Below are 24,828 nucleotides of genomic sequence, written 5' to 3'. Positions count from 1 at the left end.
CTAAGGGTCGGACACAACTGAGCGACTTCACTTTCACTTTTCACTTTCCACTTTCACACATTGGAGAAGGAAATGGCAACCCACTCCAGTGTTCTTGCCTGGAGAATCCCAGGGATGGGGGAGCTTGGTGGGCTTCTGTCTATGGGGTCACACAGAGTCGGACACGACTGAAGTGACTTAGCAGCAGCAGTAGCAGCAGCAGCAGTATTCCATTGTATATATGTACCATAGCTTTTTTATCCATTTGTCTGTCAGTGGGTTTTTAGGTGTTTCCCTGTCTTGGCTATTGTGAATAATGTTGCTGTGAACATAGGGGTGCCTGCATCTTTTTGAGTTATAGCTGTGTTCAGGTATATGATCAGGAGTGAGACTGCAGGGTCATACGGTAGTTCTGTTTTTAGTTTTCTGAGGAACCTTCATACTGCTTTTCATAGTGGCTGTACCAACTTGCATTCCCACCAACATCCTCCTACCAACAGTGTACGAGGGTCCCCTTTTCTCTACACCTTCTCCAGCATCTGTTATTTGCAGACTTTTTAATGATGGCCATTCTGACTGGTGTGAGGTATAGGTAGTACCTCACTGTAGTTTTGACTTGCATTTCTCTAATAATTAGTGATGTTGAGCATCTTTTCATGCGTCTACTGGCCATCTGTATGTTTTCTTTGGAGAAATGTCTAATAATGTCTTCTGCCCGTTTTTCAATTGGGTTATTCGGATTTTTTGTTGTTGACCAACCTCACCTTTTTGCTGCTCCAACAGAAGCCAGTAACAGAGTATACCATTTTATGTGTGTTTAATTCAATGCTCCCTCCTGAACCGGGAACACTTTAGTGGCTCAGTGTCCTCATGTGGAAAATGGGTCAGTCATCCCGAACTGCAGGTGGCTGGCTATGAAGGTTAAGTTCAATGAGAAATGTCAGTGAGAGCCCATGGACATTTCTCCTTCCAAGGAGCATAATTAATACCCTTTGTCTCCTTTTTCTTCAGAATCCATAAAATGAACTGAAAAAGGGGTGCCTCCTGTGAGAGTGAAACTGCCTCCCTGACTCCCCAGGATCCTCTTGCCTTCTAGATCAAGGGTGCCCCCTCCCTGCCCCAAGACCAGCACAGACCCAGCTCCTGGACCCCACAGGTTGCTTTTAGTCTCTAAGTCCCAGAGAGTCGATGATCCAGAAACCACTGCTGCCTTAGCACTCTGACTCGCCACCTGAGAACTTCACCCCCTCCCCACCCCACGCCACCCCAGATCCTACAGATCCTCTGAGAAGCCCCACCAGGGACGCACCCAGCCTGCTATCAGGGTTACTGCGCCCACAGCACGTGGCACCTTCCAGCGCACATCCCAGCCCTTCCTGATGCGTGTGCGCCTCCCTGCCAGACTGCTGGCAGGGAGGGACCTGTCCCCCTGTTCCCGGAAGATGGAAGATCGCCCACACCTGGCACTGTGCCTAGCATCCAGCGGGGGCGTCCTAAATATGTCCTGAATGATTCATTCATTCCTTTGGAAAGAAAGCACAGACCCCTAAGTGGTTAAGAGTGTGGACTTTGAAGTCACATCCACCTAGGTTCAAGTCTTAGCTAACACTTGGCTCTGTGACCTTGGGAAGGTCATCTCACCTCTCCGAGGCTGTTTCTTTCTGCTAAAAAAGGGGGAAAAAAAGAGAGAGAGAGGAGTGACCACGGCCCCATTAGGTCACCGTGAGGAGTGAGATGACGTTTCACCATTCAGAGAAGGGGCCTCCGCCGCTGCCTGTTTTCTGACCGGTACTTTGGAGGTGCACAGTATCAAGTCCCATTTACGGAAAAAGAAAACTGAGGCCCTAGAAAGGGAACAGGACAACTGGGGTTGCGGCCGCTCGGGCTAGAACCGGGGCCTGCGGACTCGGAGCCCAGTGCTCTCGGAGCTCACGGTCAGCACAACCCCAGCACCCACTCCGATTCATCCTGGGCCTGGGAGCCCGGGGCTGGTCTCGGCCTCGGACGACCCCTGGGATCCGGGACGCGCTTGGGGATCTTCGGCTCAGACCCCGGAAGCGCCGCGCAGCTCCCGGGAGTGAAGAGAGCGCTCGGGGTTGTCACTTTAAATTAAAGAGGGAGCGGGCGGGCGAGCGCCAGGGAGCGCGCGACGGGCTCCTGGGAGCGTGCCCGGACTGCGGCGCAGCTCCCGACTGCCGCCCCGGCCGGGCCGAGCCCCCGGCCCGCGCCGCGCTCCTCCCAGGCGGGTGCGGGGCGACACTGCAGGGGTGGCTCCGCCGGCGAGCGCCCGGCTTGGCGCCGGTGCGTGCGCGCTGCGGGAGGCCGGCGGGAGCCCGGAGCCCGAGCCTGAACCCGAACCGGAGCGGCGGCCCCTCCGCGGAGCCCGGGTGAGTACGTGCCCCGAGCGCGGATGAAGGCAGTGGCCCCTCGCAGCGCCGGGGACCCCCGGGCTCCGCGCGCCCCGCTCATCTGCACACCCGCGCCGCGCTTGCACACACACACGGCCGGCACAGCGCACGCCGGGCGCCCTTCCCCGACCCGGCCACTCCGCGCACTGCGCATCGCCTCGCGCCCCGCACGCCCGCCCCGCGTGTGCACACACGCGGCTCTCTCGGCCATTTACACGCCTCCCCGGCGCCCGCGCTGCACGCACACCTATCACGCTCCCAGCGCCCTGCCTGCCCCCGCTGCCCCGGCCCCGCCTCGCACCTCCTTCCCAGCTCCAGGGTCAGCCCCCCCAACACTTTGGTCCCCAAATATCCTGAGGGTCCCCGCAGCATAGGTGCTGGGTTTTCAGGAAATGCCCCATGTCGCACCCCATTGCCAGGAGGCCCCCGGGGAACCAAGAGGATCCTCGGCCTCTGCTGTCACTAGCCTGGGTGGGGCGCTGTCCAGGGTCTCTCTGCCAACCTTTGGTGCCATTGCATTTTGGGAGAGGAAGCCTGTCAGTCTCGAGGCCCTGGGGCTGTAGATTTGGGTTGAAGGTGTGGGGAACTGGGGAGAAACAGGGGTACCTGGAGCCAGGCCTGTGGGTGGAGGATCCCTGAGCCAGCCATCCTAGTGACCCCTCTTCCATGGGCTGCAGAGGGACTGGGTGGCCCCCTACCTCAGCCAGTGAGGCCACCCTCCCCACAAAGCACCTGGCAAGTCTGCACCCTGGAATGTCCACCTTTTCCTGAAGCTAGGGAGTGGGTGACAGGTTGGACAGTAGCAGCAGCAGCAGCTATGCCTCCTACTAGAAATAGGGAAACTGAGGCTCAGAGAGGGCATGAGACTCACCAGAAGGAACACAGCCAGTCTGGAGAAGGGTCAAGACCCAAGCCCCCGGCCTCCCCACCCTGAAATCTGAAGCCTTCCCCAATCAACTTGGGAGAGCAGGGTCTCCCAGCCTGGGGTCCCAGCTTGGACCCTGCTTCTCGTCAGCGCTGGTGACTACTGGCAAGTAGTGTCCTGCCCTTCAGTTTTCTTACCAGTGCAGTGGGCAGAGGAGCAGTCCTCTCAGAGGGCAGCAGGGAGGGTGTGCTGAAATAACACCTGGTGAGCCCTTGATACAGAACTCAGCACACAATATGTGCCCAGGAAATGCAAGCTCCCACCACCCTCTCTGGTTTGTATTGTGGTTTTGTGGGCTTTAAGGAGGGGATGGTAGCAGGATATGGTTATTCCAGAAAGTGGGAGGGAGCCCTTGAAAAGAATTTCAAACCTGAAGCTCCTAAAGGGGCTCCCAGTCTTTGAGATCAAGGGCTCCCCTGTCCCCACCCCCGATCCTTCCCATTGCATGCTGGCCTCCGGATGAAGGGAGCCAAAAGATTGCTAGTTCAGGGCCACCGAGCAAGGACATGGGGTGAGGGGGAGCCCCTCCCCTGCCAGAGTCACCAAATTCCTGGAAAGTCACATCTTGATAAGCCCAGGAGGGGTCCTCAACCCACGGTCAGATTCCAGTAAGTTTCGTGGTAGGTCTTCCCACCCATCTCCACCCCAAAAGTCCTGCTCAGGAGGTGGCATGGTGGCCAGGAGCCCAGGCCCAGGCCCATCACACCCTGGAGTCAGTCCCAGCGTTGCTACTCACAGGCTGAGTGACTTCAGCCCTGGCTTCCTCCTCTGTCAAAGGGAGATCCGTTCACCCATTCAGTGGTCAGGTTTCTATCACATGCATACGACGAGCCAGACACCATGGGAGGCATTTAGCATGGACTATGTCTGATTCTTACAGCAAAAGGTAGGTGTTGCTGGGTAGGTATGATTAAGGCTGCATTTGAACCTAGAGGGGTTTTCAATGAGCAAGCTCCCTGCAATTTAGGGTTTGGAGGGTTGGGGCCAGAATGAATGGATGGAGTGAGGAAGGGTCTCAGGATGAGGTTCAGATGAGGGTTCGGAACGGCTCTGACCCACCCCCGCTGTGCCCCATTTCCTGCGTGTCAGAACTCAGGGCAGCTCTGGTCACGGGCTGCCCTGGCCTTGGATGTGCCGTGCCGTGTCAGCATCTTGTTCCAAGCTGGAGCCACAGCCCCTCTGCCTGGCAAACCTCCAGGCTGCCAGCAGGAGTCTGCTGAGGTTGTCATAGTGGGTGGGATGGGGTCAGGAGGTCTCGGGAGTGGTAAGTAAAGCCATTAAGAAGGGTGCTGGCTGCAGAGCCAACTCTGGCTCGGTCTCAGCTCTCTGCTTACTGGCCAGTGACCTTGGGCAGACTCACTGACCTTCTCTGAGCCTCACTTTCATCCTCTGTGGAGTGGGAATGACAGGCTCTGCTCCCTCGGGGTCTTGAGCAAGGCCATGGGGAGGGCGTCTTTGAAGTCTACACGGGGCTGTGGCTACTAATAGACAAGGTGCTGGACAGGGTGGCAGGCACAGCTCCACCCCTCCTGGCTGTGCAGCTTTGGGCAAGTCACTTAACCTTTCTGAACCTTCCCTAACTCATCCGAAAGCCTGCTTACCACGCTCATGAATCGAGATGCTTCCAGGGGCCAGCAGGTTCTGGAAGTGAATACGAGGGTAGAAGATGCCAGGTCCAAAGAGCAGATGCTCCAGATCTGAAGGGCGTGGCCTACTCAGCTCCAGCTCTGGCTCTGACCCAGGGGAGGCTGAGATCCATTATTCCTAAATCTAACTTCTAAAGGGAAGCTGAAAATCTATTTTCTTTTAAACAAACCCATTTTTCAGTGGGAAATCTCCCCAGTTTTTGAATGCTGGCAACTCACTTTGAGACAAAATACCACATCTGCAGGCTGGTAGTGCTGCCCACATGATTCCACTGCTCGAAGTAGGGGGCTTGGCGGCCTTTTAGACCCTGGTGGCTCAGATGGTAAAGAATCTGCCTGCAGTGCAGGAGACCAGGGTTCGATCCCTGGTTGGGAAGATCCCCTGGAGAAGGGAAAGGCTACCCAGTCCAGTATTCTTACTGGGAGAATGCCATGGACAGAGGAGCCTGGTGGGCTATCGTCCGTGGGGTCGCAAAGAGTCAGACACAACTGAGCAACTAACACTTTCACTTTCACTGGACCATTTATAGGCTAATAATCACAGCAGCTAAGATTTGCCAAACCCTACCTCACTTCCTTCTCCTTCCTCCCTCTTAACACCCTGGTGAGGCAGTCATAAACCCCGTTTTACTGATGGGACAACTGAGGCTCAGAGCTAGTGAGAGGGGAAATCTGGGGTTCAAAGCTTGCTTAGGCTGCCCTCCTCCCAAGAACCTCAACCTCTCTGTTTCCTCTCCTCTCTCCTCTCAGGCAGAGGTGCTTTGGCCTCTGCCCCTTCACAGGGGTTCTCTATGGGACCTTCTGGCCTGGCTGAGCCTAGAGTCATTGGTGCCTTCAATGAACGCACAGATCCCGGGGTGTTGTGATGGGGGGCAGGGGAAGGGTGAGCCATGTGGGAGCCTTGGAAAGACAGGGGCTTCTTGACAGCCAGACGCCCAGTATGGCAGATAAAGGGTTCTGTCCCCAGCTATAGGAACTTGCCATTAGGATGTCCCCAGCCCACCCTAGTATGCTGCTGGCATGGGCTGTCCCAGTGCAGGAAGTCAGCCTGGGCCAGGTAAGCGGGAAATAAAGCCTATAGTATGATCAGATTCCCAGCAAGACAGAAACAGGCCGGGACATGAGTGTTCATATTAACATGTGTGTTTCAACGTATCCAGAACCCCTTCTGCCAGGAATTTGGGCCACCTTGGGTGTGTACACAGTGCCTGATTTGGCCTGCGGGTTCCCAGACACCTTTTGAAACCATATGCCCTCCTGCCGTAAGGCACAGGGGTTAGGGAGCAAGTGTGGAACAGAATGGCCTGAGCTGAACAGTTTCCTAGCTGTGTGGCCTAGGCAAATGACTTCACTGCCCTGCCTCAGGACTGTCTTCTGCAAACCAGAGATAATACTAGTACTTACCTCAAGGGGTTGTTGGGGGATTAAATGAGGTAATGTATATGCAAAGTGCTTACAGCTTGAGTATAAGAAGTCCTTGGCAAGGTTCTTATCACCATCTCCAGCCCAGATTCCAGGAATGAGCTTCCACTTGAACTGGCATGGGTGAAGCCCTTCCTGGTTAGTACGGCCCTCCCATCACCATGACAACTCACATCTCACCATGGCAGAAGATGAGATGGTTGGAGATCCAATTCAATGGACATGAACTGGGGCAAACTCCAGGAGACGGTGAGGGACAGGGAAGCCTGGCGTGCTGTAGTCCGTGGGATTGCAAAGAGTCAGACACAACTTAGACACTGAACAAGAACTCTGAAATGAGGTTTCAGAGTGCTTGAAAAGTCCTTTAAACACCACTTTTTTTTTTTTAAAGGGACATTTTCTAAGCTATTTTTTAGAGACATCCTTGGCAGTCCAGGGGTTAGGACTCCACATTTTTACTGTGGAGGGCCCAGGTTCCATCCCTGGTCTGGAAACTAAGATCTGAAAAACCACAGGGAGTGGTCAAAAATAAATAAAATGCTATTTTAAAAATCTGCTACTTTTAAATGATACAAATTAACTTACATACAAAAGAGAAACAAACTCACACTTTGAGAAGGAGCTTATTGTTGCCAGCGGGTGGAAGGATTGGGGGAAGGGTTAGTTAGGGAGTTTGGGATGGGCATGTGCACACTGCTGTGTTTTAAATGGATAATAAACAAGGTCTTACTGTATAGCACATGGAGCTCTGCTCAGTGTTATGTGGCAGCCTGGATAGGACAGAGGTTTGGGGGAGAATGGAGCCATGTATATGTATGGCTGAGTCCCGCCATTGTTCACCTGAATCTATCACAACGTTGTTTGCTCATCAGCTATACCCCAATACAAAATAAAAAGTTTAAAATAAATGAAAATCCACTACATTTGCCCAGGCCCCCTCCACATGAGTGTGGGTACTGAATGCTGGGCATGTGCGGCGTGGCGGGGTGGGGGGCGGTGACCCTCTGAAGCCCCCTCCACTGACTCTCTTCTTCCTTCCAGGCTCACCCCTGGCGGCAGGCGTCATGGCCGTGGACGTGGCAGAATATCACCTGAGTGGTGAGTCCCCGCAGCCAGTGAGCCATCTCACAGGACCCTCCCGCCAGGCCTGGGGTGGGGGTGTCAGTGGGGCCCCAGTAACAGACCCCCGTTCTATTGATGAGGATAGTCAGAGAGTTGCCCAAGGTCACACAGCCCTGGTGGCTCAGATGGCAAAGAATCTGCCTGCCATGTGGGAGACCTAGGTTCGATCCCTGAGTCGGGAAGATGCCCTGGAGAAGGGAAAGGGCCACCCTCTCCAGTATTCTTGCCTGGAGAATTCCATGGACGGAGGGGCCTAACAGGCTACAGTCTATGGGGCTGCAAAGAGACGGACACGACAGAGCAACTAACACTCTCACTTTCACACTGGATTGGGGCCAGTCTGAGGTCTCTTCTATCTGTTCCAGTCGCTTGCCTTCCTGTGGAAGGACTTGAGGGGGTCCCCCAGGAGGCCCCTGTCCTTCGGCTCCTAAGGTTGAGCCTGCTGTGTGGAATCCACTGCCCTAGGGCCGTTCCTAGAGCCAAATGCAAGGAAAACCAGGAAGGTTGATATGAGATGCACAGGATATTGAACTCAGTGGTCGTCCAGTCTAGCAAAGCCAGCACCCTTGGGACCAGCCTCAAGACCCCAGACACACTCAGGGTGATGGCGGATGGTGTCACAGCTGAAATGCACTCGCCACATTTTCTCCGTCTGTTCCCCTGCCCATTCACAGATGGGAGAAGGGAGGCTCAGGAAAGGGACAGTGACTAAGTAACAGACCCAGGACATGGACCCAGGTCTCCCAGGCCGTGGCTCCCCATCCCTCCAGCTCCTCCCCTAGCTCAGCCCTCAGCCAGCCCAGGACAGAGCTGAAGGGCAAACCACCTTTCCCAACTCCCAGCCAGGAATTTTCACTTTCTATCTGCAGGCTCACTTACTATCTGAAGGCCTTGGCGTGGCCTTCGGTGAGTGATGAAACCTCTCTGAGCCTCTACTTACTCATCTGTAAACTGGGGGCCTCTGTGAGCTAACATGTGTGAAGTGCCCTACTGTGCAAACACGGCTCTGGGCCTTTGCACATGCTGTGCCCTTCACCTGGAGTGCTCGCTGCCTCTGCCTGGCTAAGTCCTCAAGGCCTGTGTGAGATAAGAGCACCGAGCTGCAGCCAGGTTGTCTGGCAGCGAATCGCTCCTCTCTCTCAGCTTCCCCGTCTGTGAAATAGGGATAATAATAGAACCATCTTCTCAGGGTTGTTCTGAGTACTCGGTGGGTTAATATACAGGAAGTGTTTGGAACAGAGCCTGGCAAATTGAGGGAACAGTTATTCCTAAGGCTGCTTCTCTTCATTCCTGGTCTCAGCTCAGACCTCACTTCCCCGCGGGAATTCCTCCCATACGGTCCTGAGGCTGGCACGCAATAAAATGAGTAAATAGATGAGCGTTAACTGTCATCATTTCATGTCAGCCTCCTGGGGATTTGTCTGCCCTGCCCTGCTTTTGTGCCAACCAGGGAGCTGGCTTCAGGCGCTCAGCCCCCGGGATCCTCACTCTCAGGGGAGCCTGGTGATGCTCAGCCCCCTTGCCGTGTCCACTGCCCCTGTGGACTGTGTCCGCCTCCTGCCAGCACCCAGGCCCCAGTGAGCCTGCTGGGCTGCCTGTGCATCTGGGTGGGAGACCGCCTCCTGCCACACACACACACACACACACACACACACACTCACACACTTCACTCTCCAGGCACCAGGTCCGGCCCCTCCCAACCCCCATTCACCGGGCTTCCTGAGAGCCTGGCCCGCTTTGGGCCCTCCGTAGCTCCTGGTGATTTTGTTTATCCCACCGATCACATTCTCACAGCAGAGTCAGGAGCACACAGGTTTGCTCGCTATCTCTCCATCCGCATTTCTTCTGCCTCTTCTCTCCTCTCTCTGGTCTGCCCAGCCCTTGCCTACACGCTGTGTGATTTTTATATCAAAATCATCTGGTTATACCGTGTCGGGGATTGATTTTTTTTTCGTCTCTTAACAATGCCTGAGACAGTTCTCTGCATTGCCACGGCGACGTCCCGATGACCTCAATTGTCATTCTCAAAGCCCAGCGACGGTCCCTCCTGAGACAGCGCCACTGGCCCCCACTGGCCCCCTCGGTCAGACCTTGGGGCTGTTTTCAGATTTCTGCTGTTATAAATACAGACTCGCTGACTCACCGCAGACAGGAAACTTGTTGAGATTTTTCCCTGAGAATAACCGTTCTCATCCCCCCGTGTGGGACCACTGGATGGTGGGTGATTTTGGTGTCATGCCCTCTTTCTGGATGAGGAGACAGGAGCCAGGGAGGCGACATGGCCTCCGGGAGCCGAGGCACCTACACCAGACTCTCCATTTCTCACCCTGGTGGCCTTGAGCCCAGAAATATTAATAGATGTGTTCTTTAGCTTCTGTTAGCCTCAGTTCCCCTCTAGAGACTTCCCAGGTGGCTCAGATGGTAAAGAATAAGCCCATAGTGCAGGAGACCTGAGTTCAGTCCCTGGGTCGGGAATATCCCCAAAGTGGAGGAAGGGACCCCGTAGGGTGCTGAGAGCTGGGTAAATGCCAGGGCTGAAAGCTGGGCCCTGCCCTTCTCTGGAGCGAGTGTTGTAAATTCTGGTGGAGCTGGCTGGGTTCAGCACAGCTGGGATGGGCTGGGGCCTCCCACTGCTGCATGATTCCTCCCCAAACGCCCCCTTCCCTCACTGTTAACCCGGTGCTCTGAACTCTCTGAGCTTTGCACACTGGCCTCCTCCCTGACCAAGGATCGAACCCCGGCCCCCTGAATTGAGAGCGGAGAGGCTTAGCCACTGGAGCACCAGGGAAGTCCCTTGGCCGCACAATCCTTGCTGCTCCTGCATGTCCCAGCTTGGGCGTACCTCTTTGCAAAACCCTCCTGGGCTATTCTCATCATGACACCCATCACTGTCCTGTATTGACTTGCCCACCCCCGGGGACTGTGACCCACTTAAGGGACTGAGCCTGGGGCTCCAGGGGGTGCTCGCACATAGTAGATGCCCAACGGCTGTGTGACGAGAAACCGCCACTCCTGAAACACCCTCCTCACATCTCTGCACCCTGCTGCTGGGGACCTGTGCAGGCAGAGGCTGGGTGGGGCAGTGGTTACCCCTGCTTGCTCTGGAGTCTGACTGACAGAATTGGAATCCCAGCATCACCCCTTCCTGGTTCTGTGACCTTGGGCAAGTTCTTGTGTGCCTGGGTGTCCCCAGTTGAATCCAGTGTAGAGGCAACACTGAGAATGCTTTCAGTTCAGTTCAGTTCAGTCGCTCAGTCGTGTCCGACTCTTTGCGACCCCGTGAATCGTAGCACACCAGGCCTCCCTGTCCATCACCAACTCCTGGAGTTCACTCAAACTCATGTCCATCGAGTCGGTGATGCCATCCAGCCATCTCATTCTCTGTCGTCCCCTTCTCCTCCTGCCCCCAATCCCTCCCAGCATCAGAGTCTTTACCAGTGAGTCAACTCTTCGCCTGAGGTGGCCAAAGTATTGGAGCTTCAGCTTTAGCATCAGTCCTTCCAATGAATACCCAGGACTGATCTCCTTTAGAATGGACTGGTTGGATCTCCTTGCAGTACAAGGGACTCTCAAGAGTCTTCTCCAGCACCACAATTCAAAAGCATCAATTCTTCGGCGATCAGCTTTCTTCACAGTCCAACTCTCACATTCATCCATGACCACTGGAAAAACCATAGCCTTGAGTAGACGAACCTTGGTTGGCAAAATAATGTCTCTGCTTTTTAATATGCTATCTAGGTTGGTCATAACTTTCCTTCCAAGGAGTAAGCGTCTTTTAATTTCATGGCTGCAATCAGCATCTGCAGTGATTTTGGAGCCCAAAAATATAAAGTCTGACACTATTTCCACTGTTTCCCCATCTATTTCCCATGAAGTGATGGGACCAGATGCCATGATCTTAGGTTTCTGAAGGTTGAGCTTCAAGCCAACTTCTTCACTTTCCTCTTTCACTTTCATCAAGAGGCTTTTTAGTTCCTCTTCGCTTTCTGCCATAAGGGTGGTGTCATCTGCATATCTGAGGTTATTGATATTTCTCCCGGCAATCTTGATTCCAGCCTGCGATTCTTCCAGCCCAGCGTTCCTCATGATGTACCCTGCATATAAGTTAAATAAGCAGGGTGACAATATACAACCTTGACGTACACCTTTTCCTATTTGGAACCAGTCAGTTGTTCCATGTCCAGTTCTAACTGTTGCTTCCTGACCTGCATACAGATTTCTCAAGAGGCAGGTCAGGTGGTCTGGTATTCCCATCTCTTTCAGAATTTTCCTCAGTTTATTGTGATCCACACAGTCAAAGGCTTTGGCATAGTCAATGAAGCAGAAATAGATGTTTTTCTGGAACTCTCTTGCTTTTTCCATGATCCAGCAGATGTTGGCAATTGATCTCTGGTTCCTCTGCCTTTTCTAAAACCAGCTTGAACATCTGGAAGTTCACGGTTCACGTATTGCTGAAGCCTGGCTTGGAGAATTTTGAGCATAACTTTACTAGCGTGTGAGATGAGTACAATTGTGCGGTAGTTTGAGCATTCTTTGGCATTGCCTTTCTTTGGGATTGGGATGAAAACTGACCTTTTCCAGTCCTGTGGCCACTGCTGAGTTTTCCAAATTTGCTGCCATATTGAGTGCAGCACTTTCACAGCGTCATCTTTCAGGATTTGAAATAGCTCAACTGGAGTTCCATCACCTCCACTAGCTTTGTTAGTAGTGATGCTTTCTAAGGCCCACTTGACTTCACATTCCAAGATGTCTGGCTCTAGGTCAGTGATCACACCATCGTGATTATCTTGGTCATGAAAATCTTTTTTGTACAGTTCTTCTGTGTATTCTTGCCACCTCTTCTTAATATCTTCTGCTTCTGTTAGGTCCGTACCATTTTTGTCCTTTATCAAGCCCATCTTTGCATCTGAATGCAGAGTTCCAAAGAATAGCAAGGAGAGATAAGAAAGACTTCCTCAGCAATCAAAGTAAAGAAATAGAGGAAAACAACAGAATAGGAAAGACAAGAGGTCTCTTCAAGAAAATTAGAGATACCAAGGGAACATTTCATGCAAAGATGGGCTCGAGAATGCTTTAGAGAATTGTCTTTGCCAACAGTTCGATCTTTTGCAAAATGAACCTTACTATCTCGTTGACTTCTCTGGGGGATTGAAGAACCAGGTTTCCCAGTAGAGTGACTTAACATTTATGGTTCTGCCATGGGCCAAGCACCATGCTGGATGAGGACCTACCCAGCACAGCTGAGGGGGTGGTTAATTACTGTCTGGGGACAGTGAGGCTCAGATAAGGAAAGTTATTGGCTCACCCGTGCACGAAAAGCGTCTGAGCATCTAGATTTGTCCCCAAGCCCTGCACAGCCCACAGCCGCCTCTCGCTTCTGGCTGGAGTGTTTTTATTTGTATGTTGTTTTTCAGTAATAGTTTTATGGAGATAAAACTCACATGCTGATTCACTCATTTAAAAGGTACAGTTCAGTGGGCTGTAGTTCATCTATTGTGCAAGCATGAGCACAATCAATTTTTAGAATATATTCATCACCCTAAAAAGAATCCCCATACTCCACACCCCCCACCGCTCCCCCCAGCAGCCCCTGACACTAATTTACTTTCTGTCTGTAGAGTTTTCCCTGTCTTGGACATTTCATAGTAATAAAATCATACAACATGTGGTCTTTTGGGACCAGCTCCCTCACTCAGCGTTATGTTTTCAAGGTTCATCCTTTTTGGAGCATATATCAGTATTTCATGCCTTTTTATTGCTAAATAATATTCCACTGTAAGAAGGTACTGCATTTTATTTTTCCATTCATCAACTGATGGACATTAGGTTCTTCTTGATGAAGGTTGAGGCATAAAGGGGATCATTTCTTTTTCACCCCCAAGCCCCCTTCTGCTTCCCCCAGATCCCAAAATTCTGCTTTGATTATCCAGAAGCAGAGGTCCTCTGAAGGCTGAGAGAACTCAGAGAGGCAAGAACAACCCTATCCATGTAAAGCCTAAAGAATATTTAACTATTGTTCGCAGCTCTTCACCTGCTCTAACCAAGTGTCGCTCCTGCTAGAAACGTGTTTTTGTGGAAAGTGGCCAGAAGCAGAAATTAGAGAGTGTATATCTCGTTCAACACTGGACCCCCAGCACCCAGCACAACACCTGATATAAAAGACAATAAATATTTATTCAGGGACTTCCCTAGTGATTAAGACTTCACCTGCAAGGGTTCAGGTTCAATCCCTGGTTGGGGAGCGAAGATCCCACTTGCCTCAAAGCCAAAAAACCAAACCATAAAGCAGAAGTAACATCATAACAAATTCAATAAAGACTAAATATATATATATATTTATTTATTTATTTATTCAATGAATAAGCAAGTCGGTGCTGAACTGGGGACTCCCTGGGTGGGGATGTATAATGATTGAGAGGCCCCAAGGCCCATTAATGAGAGATTGCTCTGCTCTTGCCTTCAGTCATCAAGAGCCCCCCTGACTGGGAGGTGGGTGTCTACGCCGCTGGGGCGCTGGCTCTGCTGGGAATTGCAGCCGTGAGTCTGTGGAAGCTCTGGACGTCAGGGAGCTTCCCCAGCCCCTCCCCGTTCCCAAACTATGACTACAGATACCTTCAGCAGAAGTATGGCGAGACCTACGTGGAGGCCAGGCCGAAGGTGAGGCTTCTGTTCTCCTGGGTCCCCGCCCCGCCTCCACCATCCACTCTCAGGACTGACCCCCAATCCCTCCCCAACTTGCTCCCGGTTAATTTCCTCCTGTCAACAGGGTCCCTTGTCCTCCTCCACATCTCCAACAGAGTCCAGCTAGGTAATCAATGAATACTTGGTGAATGAATGAATGCTTTACATTTAAAACACCATCCTGGGAGTTCCCTTGTGGGCCAGGGGTTAGGACTTTGTACTTTCACTCCCAGGGCCTGGGTAAACTGGGTAATCTGGGATCCCACCAGTGATGCGGTATGACCAAATTTTAAAAGCAAAGCAAAAAAACCCTAAACAAACAAACCCTCCCCACCATCCTGTGAAAAATACAGGAAAATAAAAACAAGAAAAACCTCCCCCAAAGCCACAACCCAGAGGCAAGCGACTGAATTATTCTCCAACATTTTAAATCTAGCCCCCACCCCAATCTTTTTTCCGTGCATAGTTTTTATACAATGGATGTCATTTCTCCATAGAATTTAATACCCTACTCTTTTCATCTCACTTAAAGTTGAAGCACTTTCTCATGTTGTTGATCATAAACATTTTAATGACTGCATAAGATTCTTTTTTATGTATGTGCCATGATTTACTAAATGCCACCATAAATAATACAGTAAGTGGTTTATATGTAAAACTTTGTCTTAATGTGGGATTATGTACTTTGAAAGGATGCCCAGATGTGAAATTACTGTATCAGGGAGTGTAAACATTTTTAGGGCTCTCTATATATTGCTAAACATTTCATCACTTGACACTTGGCAGAGGATTTTGCTAACATCATGGAGAGTTCCAGAAAGCACAGCCAGAACCTGTTACCAGACAAGGTCCCCTCGTGCTTCACTCATTTGAGGTTTTGGAAGGAATGATCTCTTACTCTGTTGGGAGGACTGTAAATTGGCACAACTTTTTCAAAGAGCGTTTTGGAAACATGTGTCAGAAGCTGTCAAAAAGACTGTCCTTTAAGTTGAGATTTTAAGAAAGCTATTCAATGCTTCATGGTTTATGTTTGTGAAACACAAGATAAATGTCCAACAGTCGGGGAACAGTAACATAAACGATGGCTATCCACTTAACCGCAAATTAATGGAGCCATTAAAAAATACAGTAACGAAGACTACCAACAAGGGAGATGCTTACTATACACAGGCTTTTGTTTTCTCAAATCCCAAGATCAATTTAGAGAAAAGAAAAATTTGCCTATTAGAGTTAGTGTTATCCAACATGAAAGCTTTCTCGTGTGGTAGACTTTTTGTAAGCTTCCTTTGAGGCTGCTCCATTGTCTGTTGAGTATCTGTAGTCTAGTTTTCTTACCCAATCCCCTTCTGCTGGACACTTAGATTGCTAATTATTTTTCCTTTTCATACACGTCATCTCAGTGAACATCTTTATTAATGAAATTCGGTTCATATAACTAAACATTTTCAGAAAAGGCTCTCTTGTATCTTGGAAAGAGAGGGAAAGCTAAGTAACATGAAATAATATTAAAGAAGACTGTTTCTAAGGCATGCCCCGTTTTTGCAAAAGGGGAGCTAGGAGGTGTGTTGCATGAATGGGACTAACCACATTTCAAGACCAAGCCTATTGCCCTCCAATGCTCCCATGCGCCTTCTCGCCCTAGAGAGTGCCGGCCTGGAATACGCAGCGCGCCAGCACTAGGGGGCCCCCCAGTCGCAAAGGCAGCCTCAGCATCGAGGACACCTTTGAAAGCATCAGCGAGCTGGGGCCCCTGGAGCTGATGGGCCGCGAGCTGGACTTGGCCCCCTACGGGACCCTCCGGAAATCCCAGTCGGCCGACTCCCTGAACTCCGTCTCCTCCGTGAGCAACAACTTCGGGCAGGACTTCACGCTGGGCCAGGTGGAGGTGAGCATGGACTACGACGCCGCCTCCCACACCCTCCACGTGGCTGTGCTGCAGGGCAAGGATCTCCTGGAGCGGGAGGAAGCCAGCTTCCAGTCTTGTTTCATGCGTGTCAGCCTGCTGCCGGACGAGCAGATCGTGGGCATTTCCCGGGTGAGTGGCGGCTCGGGGGCGGGGGTGTGCCCCCGGACACAGGAGTCGTGCCCAGGCAGGCAGGGCTGCTGGGCCAGGCGGGGTCTGAGGAGGGCGCTAGAGAATTCAGATGCTGATCCCAGAGTGGAAGGTGCTGGCTATAGGGAGGACAGACCGCATAGTCTGGGGCCTCCAGCAAACCTACCAAATGCATCCAGTGTAATTGTCCAATTGTCAATTGTGTCAACTTCAGGTCCTGGCAGGGGAGGGAAAACAGGTTCATGTTGGCTCATTTGGGGAGAGTTTGGTAACAGGACTGATGTAAATCTGTGGTGGTATGTAGGGCGACCTCAGGGATGGCGCGGTACCCTGGTCCGAGGGGATGGGGGCAGGGGAAGTTACCCAGAGACCACTGTGTGCCGAGGGCCATCTGGATAAGGACTGTGTCCTTTGGTTAAGGGGCATGGTCAACTCGCAGCCATCCTGCCGAGGACTGGGGGAGTAAGCACCCTGACCTCCCTGCAGCTTCCGTTTTCCCTCCAGTGACCCCTCCTGGCCAACCCCAAGGGAGCCTGTTGATGGAGCCCTTGGAGGTCAGCTCCTGGGGCTGAAAGCAGTGGGAGGGAGGATGCAGAATAAGCTGGAAAGGGTACGAAGAGGGACCAGCAACCTGCTCCAGGTTTCCGCTCCAGACGGCACCCCCGCCTTGCCAAGAGACAGCGAGGTCTACACGAGACGCCCTACTGCCCAGCACCAGCAGACAAAGTCAGCCCAGCACGGCCTCTGACCACAGCAGGAGGAGTCTGAGGTCCAGGGCCCAGTGTCCAGTCCTGTTTCCCGTGCTGAAAACGGGCTGCTCCTCAGCGGTGGAGACTGTAGTTCCCTTCCTGTCCCACCCCACCCCCTCACTCCAGGAGGGGCTAGAACCAACGCAGGGCTGAGAAGGGGAGGCCAGCTTCAGAGAGGCAGTCCAGGGGACGGTTAGGAGCAGCACCCTGGAGCCTGACTGCCTGGGTTCAAATCCTGCTTCTCTGCTTCCTTGAAGTGTGACCTGGAGTCACTTCAACTCAGTTTCCCCATCTGTCAGATGGGCATCATCATGTTTGAGGAAGGAATGCATTAATATCTGCAAAGTCCTGGGACTTCCCTGGTGGTCCAGCGGCTACCAAAGCTGGGGGGCCTGGGTTTGACAGCAGGGAACTAGATCCCACACGCTGCAACTAAGACCCAGCACAGCCAAATACATACAGCTCTCAGTCCTATCTGACTCTGTGCGACCTCATGGACTGCAGCCCCCAAGGCTCCTCTGTCCAGGGGATTCTCCAGGCAAGAATACTGGAGTGGGTTGCCATGCCCTCCTCCAGGGGACCTTCCCAACCCAGGGATGATCAAGCCCTGTTCTCCTGCATTGCAGGTGGATTCTTTGTCAGCTAAGCTACCAGGGAAATCCTATATACATATATATAAATATATATATATATATATATGCTGCAAGCTAAGTCACTTCAGTCGTGTCCGACTCTTTGCGACCCTATGGATGGTAGCCTGCCAGGCTCCTCTGTCCATGGGATTTTCCAGGCAAGAATACTGGATTGGGTTGCCATTTCCTTCTCATATATATATATAAAGTCCTTAGCCCAGTCCTTGGTCAGCTCTCCATGGATTGTCTGTCAGGACCGTGAAGCGTTTCTCTCAAGCCCAAAGCACGCTGCCTGCGGCCTCAGCTGCCTGGAGGACCCTGGGTGGTTCTGGATCCATCCCTTGAGGGGACAGGTTGACAGCTGCCGCCACAGCCTGATGTGTGCTGAGAACCTGGTTCACAGCGCCCGACCCATCTGCATCCCTCTCATTAGCCCCAGGGATGGGGGATGGATTGAGGGCATCTTATAGATGAGGAAACTGAAGCTGATGGAAGTCCTTTGCCCACGAGAACCCCAGCAAGTGAGCCAGAAATCCAGAACTCGACCCCAGAGCTCTCCATCTACATGCTCATAGAGTGCACGGATGATCAGGGAGCCTGCACTTCTATGGGCAGCGGGCAGTCAAAAGGCTGGTTTGGCCAGAGGAAGGAATTTAGGGCTGAAGGTCATGGAGAGCCTGAATGCCAGGGTCAGGGTCAGGAGGTGGGCTTTGTCCGACAGGGGAGGAGCCCTTGATGCTTGAGCAGGTGACCGGGTGGGGGATGTAGCTCCCAGGGCGGTGTAAGAGCCTATCCTCAGCCCAGAGCGTGACTGGAGAGTGTGGCTCAGGACACTTGGAGGTGCTGACAGGTTTATTCCCAGAAATGCAGGCGCCTTAGCACCCCAGCCCAGCCAATCCCAGTGAGTAGGGGGGCAGCTCCCCGGCTTCAGGCAAGGTACCAGGGATGACAGCTCCTCTCTTAAAATAACGCCAGGCAGTGACTAAGGCAGTCCCCCACGGAGGGGAGGGGGAGCAGGGCCCGCGCGTGAACCTGCCCAGGGACTGCCCACGGCTTCCTGGGAGGAGGCCAGTAGCGCCCACCAGGCAGGACTAGGCTTAGAAACAGAGTCTTCCCAGCCTTGCCTCATCATTCCATCCATCCATCTGCCCCATGACATTCAGACTGTCCTGGGCCAGGCCCCACGGGGGCGCTCAGCTTCACAGACAGTTATCCCTCCTCACTGCATGCCTGGACCCAGGGTTGGACTTGAACGTGTGCCAAAAAGATGGCCATCTCAGCTGGCACATGGCAAGGGTTCTGTGGAGTCATGGTCACTGAGGGTGGGAATTATTTGGAGTCAGCCTGTCAAGCTTTGAATGCCAGCCCACTAGATGCCCACCTCTGAGAGGAGGACAGGGGGCTTTTATATCATCAGGGCTGAGCCACTAAAGAAAGGGTCGACATTGATGTGTGGGGTCAACAGAACCCAATGGTAGCCCAGGTCTCCGGACTCCCCCGTCCAGTGCTCTCTCCCTACCATGGCCTCGCGGGCATCTTCTGCCGCCTCCTCCCCAGCGTCAGACTTCCTTCCACCGCCCTTCCTCTCTGCAGATCCAGAGGAACGCCTACTCCATCTTCTTCGATGAGAAGTTCTCCATCCCGCTGGACCCCGCAGCCCTGGAGGAGAAGAGCCTGCGGCTTTCGGTGTTCGGCATTGATGAAGATGAGCGGAATGTGAGCACGGGGGTGGTGGAGCTGAAGCTCTCTGTCCTCGACCTCCCGCTGCAGCCCTTCAGCGGCTGGCTCTACCTGCAGGACCAGAACAAGGTCAGTCTGCCCTCCTGCGCATGCCAGGATGGCGGCACGCGCATGTGCTTTACATGAGGGATCCACTGTCCGCAAAGCAGCCTGAATGCCGACATCTTTAGGAGGTTAGGTCAGTTGGTAAAGAATCTGCCTGCAATGCAGGAGACCCCAGTTCAATTCCTGGGTCAGGAAGATCCCCTGGAGAAGGGATAGGCTACCCACTCCAGTATTCTTGGGCTTCCCTTGTGGCTCAGCTGGTAAAGAATTTGCCTGCAATGCTGGAGACCTGGATTCGATCCCTGGGTTGGAAAGATCCCCTGGAGAAGGGAAGGGCTACCTACTCCAGTATTCTGGCCTGGAGAATTCCATGGACTCCATGGGGTCGCAAAGAGTCGGACACGACTGAGAGACTTTCTCTTTCACTTTTGGGAGATTAGAGAAAGAGAGCCACATAATGGCTCCCTGACCACTGCTTACAGCTCTTCTACTGCTCCTGCCACCAAACCTTAAGAAGCTCTACTCCTGTAGAGGTTCTGTTAGGGAAGTACCTCTCTGGCCCCAAGTAAGTTATTTCAGATGGAGGCCAAGCTGCAGTTCAACTTCCTAAGTGTAGCAGTGCCTGGGGAGCATCACTGTTATTTAAGCAAGTGAACGTGATAGTGTTCATCGCTCAGTTTTTGCAACCTTATCGACTGTAGCCCGCCAGGCTCCTCTGTCCGTGAAATTCGCCAGACAAGAATACTGGAGTGGGTGGCCATTCCCTTCTCCAGGGGATCTTCCTGACCCATGGATCGAACCCAGGCCACCTGCATTGCAGGCAGATCCTTTACCATCTGAGCCAATACTGAAGCAAAGGATCTGCCAGTTCCAGTCCACTGGGACCCTCTAAGTGCTACTACCACAGAATGTTTTCTTCGGTCTGGAATGAGGGAATGAATTTGTTGCTACATTTGACAGGCAACCTCTGGTCCTCCTTCCAAGGCAGGACCATTCCCAGTGGGAGGTGGGGAGGGTGCCCTGGAGTAGGGGAGGGGTCCGTCTCTCAGTCCCACCAGCTTGGTGCCCTGGGGTAAAGAGTCCCAAGAGCAGCACCTCCTCAATGGTGAAGGAAGTGCGGAAGCCCTCTGAGCCACCCACTCGCCCTCCAGGCCGCCGACGCCGTGGGTGAGATCCTGCTGTCGCTCAGCTACCTCCCAACGGCAGAGCGCCTTACCGTAGTCGTGGTGAAAGCCAAGAATCTCATCTGGACCAACGACAAGACCACAGCGGGTAAGGCCCCGCTGGCTGCCTGGCTCCTCCTCCATGTGGCAGGTGGGAGCTGCGCCCTAGCTGCTAAGCCCTGGGCACCTGGGGGCATCAGCAGGTGTAGGGCCCAGCGCCAAGCTCCCCACCCCCAGCCTAGGCTGGGCTCAGGAGCTCTGCACGGTGAGAAGATTAATCTAGCTGGAGAAACATGGGAACCATGGAGGGGGAACAGGGAGCCCCTGGGGGGAGGGATGCGACTCTGAGAGCAGGAGGCTGGGGCACTGGTATGAAAACACAGTGGGCAATCCCAGAGGCTGGACTTCATCCCAGATCCCAAACGGGGACCAGTGCTACCGAGACGGTGTTGGTATCAGGCGGGGTCTGATGTCTCAGGTCTGCGTGAGCCTCAGCCTCGGGTAACTGAAGACTGAGGGCTGCAGGAGCCTGACTGGGAGCCTGGGGGACCCTGGGTCCCGGCAGGTGTAGCAAGGACACCCAGTGGGTGATAAGTGACGAGCAGACAGCGACTCATTATTCCAGAGCCGCATGTCCCTGAGTCAGGCTCCACTGAACGGGCGCCGGGTGACTCAGAGCTGACGTTTGCGTTTGGGCCATTAATAGAGTGAAAAATGACGGCTCTGTGGAGCTCCCCCAGCATCATTCGAGGGGAGCACGCGCATGGGCTGGGAGGTAGGCTACCAGAGTCCAAATCCCAGCTCTTCTCTTGATGTGCGTGTGAGCCTCAGTTTTCTCATCTGTAAAATAGGAAAGAAATAAAGGACTGATGGCAGAACTTCAGGAGAGAATGCTGCTAGTGAAGGTTTGAGGGGACTTCCCTGGTGGTCCAGGGGCTATGATTCTCCATTCCCAATCCAGGCGGTCTAGGTTCGATCCCTGGTCAGGGAACTAGATCCTACATGTTGCAGCTAAGAGTTCACAGGCCACAAAGAAAACTGAAGATTGTGCCTGCTGCGACTAAGATCTGGCACAAGCCAAAGAGCTTTGTTAAGAAAACAGTGGATGTTTGGGGAGTTTGGAACCTGTGCACTGCCGCGACTGGGCAGGTCTATGCCAAGTGAGTGTGGCAAGGGCCTCACTCCACCCCCCGCCCCACTCACAGATCCCTTCGTCAAGGTGTACCTGCTGCAGGATGGGAGGAAGATGAGCAAAAAGAAGACAGCAGTGAAGAGGGACGACCCTAACCCAGTGTTCAACGAAGCCATGATCTTCTCCGTGCCAGCCACTGTGCTCCAGGTGAGGGGGATAGCGCAGGGGAGGGGCCCTCCACTCCCTCCAGCCTCGATCCTCGGGGCGTCTGCGGGCGGTGATGGTTGGCCCTAAGCCATCACCTTTCTAGTCGAGCAGCATGTACTGAACACCCGCTAGGTACCTGCCCTCTGGTGGGTGCCGGGGATACGGGCACTGCTTCCTGGACACTCACAGCGGACAGGCAGGGAAGTCCCCAGACAGCTCCTGCCCATAAGGAACACGCAGACCTTGGCAGTGGGCTCGGCTCGGCAGGTGGGGATAGCTAAGCTGAGATCTGGGGGAAGACAGTTCCCAGGGGAGGGAACTGCACAGGCCTAGGGATGAGCCGGGGCTGGGCCAAGGCCCAGAGGTCAGGCCCCCAGACTCCTGAGGTTCTGCCTACAGAGGCCTGGCTGACCTCCCCAGAGGCCCTTGGCCTTCAGAAGGCAATATGCTCCAGGGAGACCCCCTTCCCAGCACAGATATCACAGACCAAGGGTGGGAGGTCTGCAGAGGCTGAGGCCCGGGCCATGCTGGTAAGCTGGCTTGCCTGCCTCAGAGGATGGGGAGCTCATCACCTTCCCTTACTCTTTCCTTCCATCCGTCTTTTTTGTGCCTGAAGCCCAAACCTGCCCCTTGGCCCTAGGGCTGTACAGAAACCCCCTGGTCTCCCCTCCTGGGACACCCTGTCTGAATTTGAAAACCCAGAACTTTGCCTCACTCTGGGTGTTTCGAATCCAGGCAGACATCCCAGCGTCCCTGGCTGGTCCTCCCCTGCCACTCTCATGGGGCAGGCCACCCGTCTGCCCCCCGCTTCCTCTGGGCGATCATCCTGCCCCTTCTCCTGCTTCGCAGCCTCTTAAGGCGGGCTAACTCTTGGGACGAAGTGGGGTGAGGGGGTGCTGAGAGGTGGGGGAGAGGAAGGAGAGAAGTCAGGCTGGGTTCCAGTCTCAGCTTCACTACTTTGATCTCAAGCAACTTCTTTCCTCCCTTCCTAAATTATAAGTCCAACACATTATCTCAGGCACAACATCAGACATCCATAACTCTCTGACTCTACGCTTTTTAACTCATTTTGTTCCTGGAACAGATAGGATCTATGATTACCACTGTTTTAGAGATGGGGAAACTGAGGTAGAAAGAGCCCAAGTCATTGGGTCACCCAACAAGGAAGCATTGAGGCGGGGCTGTGGGGTCAGACAGGTCAGAGGTGAAGATTCAGGGGGGCCGTGCCTGGCACTCGGCTGGGGTCTGGGGGCCATGCGGGACCTCAGGCACCACCCCTGGTCCCCAGCACCCATGTCACTTCCTCCCCAGGACCTGTCTCTCCGTGTGACGGTGGCTGAGAGCAGCAGTGACGGCCGTGGGGACAACGTGGGCCACGTCATCATCGGGCCGTCGGCCAGTGGCATGGGCACCACCCACTGGAACCAGATGCTGGCCACGCTGCGCAGGCCCGTGTCCATGTGGCACCCCGTCCGGCGAAACTAGCAGCCGGGGCAGGGCCGGGGCGGGCACCGGAGCCCAGCACAAGCTGAGCTCTGACACCTTTCTCTATCATCCGGCCGGAACCATAAACGCCGGGACCCCCAGTGGAGTCCCCGAGAGCCATCATGATCCCTCAATGCGGGCTGCGTTGGAGGAACAGGCCTGACTGAATGTCAGGGGACCCAGGGCTGTCTCTCACTGAGGACCAGCTGTGGCTGGGCCGGGACTCGGGGAGCGCAGCCAGGAATCGGCACCCTGTGCCCCCATTTTCAGATCCCCAGCAGGTCTGTCCCTCGGCCTGGGGGTGCCTTGGCCTCTCAGAGCTCCCCACACCCCACCCCTGCTGCGAAGCCATGCACAGGGACCCTGTGAGTCTTGGGGGCCAGGTGCTGTGCGAGGCACAGGCTGGGGTGACATGAACAAGGCCAGCCCCTAGGAGGTCAGGGAGACGAGATCCCCCTGCCCCGGTGATCTTCTCGGTGCAGATGGCGGCCCTGCCACCAGGACCTGTGGAGGGCTCAGGGGGACCGGGGAGAATGGGGGGCAACATGGGAGCTGCGCTGGGAGGGGCATGGAGAGAGCTGGGTCCGGGGCCGCATCCCAGCCTTGGCCTAGCTGGGTAGGATTGTGACCGCATCACAAACGCAGTCCTTCACCAGCTGCCGTGGACACAGGGGCCTCTCTCTGGGCAGGAGGAGGGACCGAGGCACCAGGCCAAGTGGTGGCCCACAGGCCACCTGGGACAGCACCTCCAGCCTCATCCTATGTGAAATCTAATCCCTAGAACCATAACCCTCTAAGGCCCAGGGGTCCAAAGAGGCCCAGCCCCAGCCCAGGCCAGCCCAGGGCCAGGGGACACACAGCTGGCCAGCCCCTGCAGCCTGGGAGACCCTCCACTCTTTTCAACCCAGATCTGTGTTTAGCCCCACACAAATCAGGCACTGGCTCTACCGTGTTGGTTGGCGTCCCTCCAGGCCAGGCCCTGTAGGGAAGAGAGATGCCTCAGCTGAGGGGGGCTGGGGGGCAATGGGGTGGACAGAATACAGACTGCCGGGGGCATGGGAGAGGCCTCTGTGGGCACAGGCTCCTGGGAGGATGTGGTGGAATCCCCAGGGCGGGACCTTGGAGAAAGGGTGGCCGGAGTGGTGGTTGTGGGGGACGTTGAAGTGGGTCAGGATGGAGTGGGGGGAACAGGTTTGAAGCCTAGGGAAAGGAGGTGGCTCTGGAGCCCAGTTCAAACCATCAGAACACCAGATGCCCGAGGCTGAGCTCCAGAAGCAGACCCTGAGATTCTCAGGCGAGGGGTTGACAGTGGAGGGGGTGGGGCGGCGAGCCATCAAGAGAAACATTTAAGGCCAGGACAGAGCCCTGGGGCAAGAGAAGAGGCCAGCAGATTGTGGCTTCAGGGGAGCCCAGCTTTGGCCCTATGGAGAGGGGGTGCT

At 54.1% G+C, this 24,828-nt stretch overlaps 1 protein-coding gene across 3 annotated transcripts; it reads left to right on the top strand.

Moving 5' to 3' along the window:
- The first annotated feature begins 2,149 nt into the window (after positions 1 to 2,149).
- Positions 2,150 to 24,458, top strand: SYT12 (synaptotagmin 12). 3 transcript variants are annotated; one of them, XM_055415418.2, is made up of 9 exons: positions 2,151 to 2,366; positions 6,464 to 6,629; positions 7,422 to 7,478; positions 13,966 to 14,159; positions 15,826 to 16,218; positions 19,211 to 19,426; positions 20,554 to 20,674; positions 21,771 to 21,904; positions 23,216 to 24,458. In XM_055415418.2, the coding sequence occupies exons 2-9, from the start codon at positions 6,542 to 6,544 to the stop codon at positions 23,387 to 23,389; spliced, it is 1,377 nt and encodes a 458-aa protein (XP_055271393.1). In that variant the 5' UTR covers positions 2,151 to 2,366; positions 6,464 to 6,541; the 3' UTR covers positions 23,390 to 24,458. The 3 variants fall into 3 exon arrangements, with proteins under 3 accessions (XP_055271396.1, XP_055271393.1, XP_088688359.1); XM_055415421.2 differs by lacking the exon at positions 6,464 to 6,629 and having other exon boundaries at positions 2,150 to 2,366; XM_088832233.1 differs by lacking the exon at positions 2,151 to 2,366 and having other exon boundaries at positions 5,089 to 6,629.
- Positions 24,459 to 24,828: the final 370 nt, after the last annotated feature.

This window comes from Moschus berezovskii, chromosome 25 (assembly GCF_049115385.1).
Source record: "Moschus berezovskii isolate FMDL1 chromosome 25, NW_MosBer_1.0, whole genome shotgun sequence".
Taxonomy (NCBI): Eukaryota; Metazoa; Chordata; class Mammalia; order Artiodactyla; family Moschidae; genus Moschus; species Moschus berezovskii.
The sequence above is the reverse complement of the archived record's forward strand: the minus strand, read 5'-3'. Positions and strand labels throughout refer to the sequence as shown.